A 4,608-nucleotide genomic window follows, 5' to 3' on the forward strand; every position below is an offset into this window, starting at 1 on the left:
CTCCCTCCCTCTCCTTCTCTCTTCCTCCTCTTCCTCTCTTCTTCCTCCCTTTCCTCTTCCTTTTTCTCTATCTTCCAACAGGCCCCCTCCATCAGGGGGCTTCTGGTACAAGCAGACATATGTGTCTGTCAGGAGCAGCGGGGCAGAATTGGAGGACGGTAGCCCACAGCTCTCTTCTCCTCCAGGACACGAAGGCTCACACCTCCATCCCCCTGCTGGGCTATCAGGTGGTTTCAGGGCCCCAGGGGGACCCTCGGGTTTTCCAGCTGCAACAGTCAGGCCAGCAGTACACCTTCAAGGCTGAATCCGTGGAGCTGCAGGGCCGCTGGGTGAGAGCTATCAAACGCTCAGCCAGTGGCTGGACCCCTGAGGAACTTGACGAAGAAGATGTGTCTGACTGACTGAACCACAGCTGGTTTCTCATCAAGAACCTTGCATATGACAACCTTCCCAGCCAACCCCATGCCTCTGTCACTTCACCCCAAGCTGGGCTACCCCCAAGCCATCTGTTGTCTATACCGAGATGACTTGTCTTGACTCTGCATCTAGCAGACACAAGCCCTTTTCTTCAGGAAGACACAACCAAGCTGGCTGGTGGCTGGGGATGGGGGGGGTGTCCCCAGACCATGAGATCTTCATTGCTAAAACAGGGAAGTTGTCCAATGTTGTAGTATAATGGGTAGCATGCCTGTCAAGCGTGGATGAAGCCCTGGGTTTAGTCCTCAGCAAAAACATAAACTGGGCATGGAAATACATGCCAGCAGTTGGGTAGGTAGAAGAAGGAGGACCAAAAGGCCAAGGTCACCCTTGGCTACATAGTGAGTTACAGTCCAGCCCGGGCTACAAGAGGACCTGAGCGCACCCACACACAAAAATCAAAATAAAATATGAGAAGTGCCAGTAACCGCGACCATTGGCATCCTAGTGAGGGTCTGAGCCTGGGTATGAGTAAGTCACCTAGGAAGCTTTGGGAGGGTTGAGGGGAAAAATAGACACCAACTAACTTTGAAATTAAACACTGTCCATGACTATTAGCAAGGCTTTTTATTTGCTTGGTCCAAGAAGGGGAGGCCAGAGAACTTGGGGCCCTTCATGGGAGGGCCCTAAGCCCTGGGCTACATGGCTGGGGAGGAAACTGAGAGCCACTCAGGACATCTGCCAAAGCCGGTGGAACACTGGTAACAGCAGCAAGATCCCATGAGGCCACAGTGTGTGTGTGCCTGTGTGTGTGTATGTGTGTGTGTGTGTATGCACGCGCTTGTGGTGATGTGTATGTGTGTGTTGTGTGTGTGTGTGTTTGTGTGCTTGTGTATGTGTGTGATATGTGCATGTGTTCTGATGTGTGTGTGATATGTGTGTGTGTGTGGTATATATGTAGTGTGTGTGCTTCTGTGTGTGTGTTGTATATGTGTATGTTGTGTGTGTGTTGTATATGTGTATGTTGTGTGTGTGTGTATGTGTGTGTGTGGTGTGTGTATGTGGTGTGTGTGTATGCTTGTGTGTGTTGTGTGCATGTGTGTGTGTACATGTATGTTTTGAGTCAGGATATTAGTATATAGCCTTGTAGCCCTGGCTGGCCTGAAACTGGCTACATACCTCAGACTGCTCTTACAGAGAAGCCCCTGCCTGTGTCTCCTGAGTGCTGGGATTAAAGGCACATGAGTCCACACCAGGATGCTCTGGGTGTTTTATCAATCACTGCGAGCTAAGATCACTGTTTTCCAGATGAGGACATCTACTCAGAGAGGTTAACTGATTGTCTCTGGGTCACACAGCTGTTGCATAGGAGAGCCAGTGACATGGGGAAGAGAAAAGAGGGCGAAGGAGAGTTGGAGAGGCATGGGGATGAGATGGACACCTCCATCTGCCCCCTTCCCCCCTTGGGGATGCTTGGAGCCAGCAAGATGGCTCAGCAGGTCAGGATAGAAGTTCCTCAAACATTGAAAATAGAACTACCGTCTGGCCCGGCTGTGCCACCCCCTGGTTGTACACTAGGACCCTAAGTCAGCACTGCACAGGGATACTTGCACATCTGTGTTTCGTGTTGTACTGCCTATGTTAATTAGAGAACTAGACCAGCTCATGTGTCCAGCAGCAGATGAATGATGAAAAAACTGTGTTACGTGTGCATAGTGGAATTGTATGCAGCCGTGAAGAGGAACGCAGTCACGACATTTGCATGAGATGGATGGAACTTATTGCATTTAGGCAAAATAAGACAGACTCGGAAAGACAGACACTAGACATAGCGTGTTTCCTCCCATTTATGGGACCTGGATTTAAAAAATGTACAACTATGTCTATATGTAGGGTAACATAGGTCATAAAACAAGAAAGGGAACCATGAGACGGGAAGAAGAGATCCTAGGGGGAAGGGTGAATAGTGAGCACAGGACATATGAAAACAGAAGTGCGTAGGAGGGGACCGGCACCGGGAAATGGGGACACAGGAAGGGAGCAGAGAAAGGAAAAAATAATACCTACAGGAATCCTACAGGGGAATCCATTCTTTATGCTAATTTTGAAAAACTAATTTAGGGGCTGGAGAGATGGCTCAGGAATGAAGGGCATTTGCTTCCGCAGAGGACCCAGGTTCAGATCCTAGTGCCCAAGGTAGGCAGCTCCCAACTGCAAGCTGCCTGTTACTACAGCTTCAGGAGATCCAGCTCACTATCCTGGCCTCCAAGGGCATGTGCACACACGCACACATGCATACGGTCTCTGCATTGAAGAGATGGCTTTTGCAGGGGACCTGGGTTCAGTTCCCAGCTAGGGAGGGACCTTAATGCAAGAGATCATGGCCATATGACAGATCCTGGACAAAGTTTGCCTTTCCTGACTTCCCCTCTGAGACATTTCTGCCCAAGGATCTGAGCCTGCCACCGGCACTCAGAGCTCTGAGGACCTTCTGGCTCTATTCTCTCTTTTCTTCTTGCCAACACAGCATCTTTCCCTCCGGAGTCACAGTTGCAGCTCCAAATCAGCCTGTTGACCCCAGTCTGAGGCACAGGTACAGATGAAGTGGGAGAGGCCAAGAAAGGTGACTTGTCTCAGGACACTCAATGACTGACAGTTTCCGACTCACTCCCGGCCAACACTAGGGGGCAGCATCTCCCAGCAGTTAGTGTCCAGCCCACCATAGAGCCACCCTTCCCCCAACCCCCCTGCAGTTTGTGTCCACGAGGGCAGGACATCTCTACTCTGAATTGGGTTGTCTCAGACTGGTCCTATATCCCTGAGGCTGGAGAGGAGGGTGTCTGCTGAATGAATCTGTATAGCCTGAATCTGAGGGCAGGCAGGCATGTGAATTTGCCTTTTACGTTAATTTTTTAAACTAAGGTTTTATTTATTTTTACGTGTGTGTGTGTGTGTGTGTGTGTGTGTGTGCATGTGTGTGTGTATGTGTATGTGTGTGTGTGTACCATGTGCATGTGTGTGTGGAAGAGACCAGAAGAGGCCTTGGGTCCCCTGGGATTCCAGGTCTCATGTGCCCAGGCTGTTGTTGAAATCAATGACATTAAAGTTCTGATCCCCTTGTCTCTCCCTGTTCCATTTATGTAGTGTTGTCGGATCCCGGAGATCCTGTATGTCAGACAATGCTCTACCGATTGAACCAAATCACCCCCTTCTCAGAACAATTCCTTCTAGCCCTAAGCCCAATGCTTCCCTGTCAGCGCGGATTTCAAAGGGGACTCTTGCTCATCGTCTTCCACATTCCGCCATGCTGGTCCCTGCTCTAAGCCTTGACACGCTGGCTTAACCTTTCCTGGTTCCCTCCTACCCCTTGATACTCATTCTTTACAAAAATCCTTTTTTAATCTCTTTCCAGACAGGGACACACCATATAGCTTGGAAACTCCCTGTGTGGATCAGGCTGGCTTTGAACTCAGAGATCCACCAGGCTCTGTATCCTGAGTATCGGGGCTGATATCACACCTGATCACACAAATCCTTCTAATTCTGAAACTGTAGTGGTTTAAATGAGATGTCTCCCATAGGCCAGGCCCCCATTGGTCCCCAGTTAGTGAGCCTGACCATCGAGGTTTAGGTGTGACTTTGCTGGAGGAAGTATGTCACTGGAGATGGGCTTTGAGGTCTCAAAACCCCTTGATATGCCTATTTCTCTCTCTCTCTCTCTCTCTCTCTCTCTCTCTCTCTCTCTCTCTCTCTCTCTTTCTCTCTCTGCTGCTGCTGCTGCTGCTGCTACAATTCCTGGCTATAATGGGGATAGATTCTTTCTCTCTGGAATGTTTTTGGTTTTGTTTTTGAGACAGGGTTCCTCTGTGTAGCCCTGGCTGTCCTGGAACTCACTCTGTAGACCAGGCTGGCCTCGAACTCAAAATCTGCCTGCCTCTGCCTCCCAAGTGCTGGGATTAAAGGCATGGGCCACCACTGCCCGGCCTCTCTGGAATGGTAAACCCAGAAAAATCCTTTCTTTGATCATAATATTTTATCACAGCAATAGAAAAGCGACCAAGACACATGTGTCAGGGGGTGGTTCTCATCTGTAGTGGCATCAGGTTAGAAGTCTGTCTGATGGACTCCTCGTTGTGAGTCACCAGCGCCTGGGTCACCTCTCAAAAGATAACCTTTTATACAACCAAGGCT

The 4,608-nt window shown here is 49.7% G+C and overlaps 1 protein-coding gene across 2 annotated transcripts in view; it reads left to right on the forward strand.

Moving 5' to 3' along the window:
* Fgd2 (FYVE, RhoGEF and PH domain containing 2) overlaps positions 1–1,034 on the forward strand; it is an 18,166-nt gene extending 17,132 nt beyond the window's left edge. For both annotated transcript variants that reach the window (XM_028767887.1, XM_028767889.1), the window contains exon 16: positions 186–1,034. In XM_028767887.1, the coding sequence (XP_028623720.1) occupies positions 186–401 (216 nt within the window). In that variant the 3' untranslated portion in view covers positions 402–1,034. The remainder of the gene's footprint in view (positions 1–185) is intronic.
* Positions 1,035–4,608: the final 3,574 nt, after the last annotated feature.

This window comes from Grammomys surdaster, unplaced genomic scaffold (genome assembly GCF_004785775.1).
Source record: "Grammomys surdaster isolate TR1022 unplaced genomic scaffold, NIH_TR_1.0 183, whole genome shotgun sequence".
NCBI classification, from domain to species: Eukaryota; Metazoa; Chordata; class Mammalia; order Rodentia; family Muridae; genus Grammomys; species Grammomys surdaster.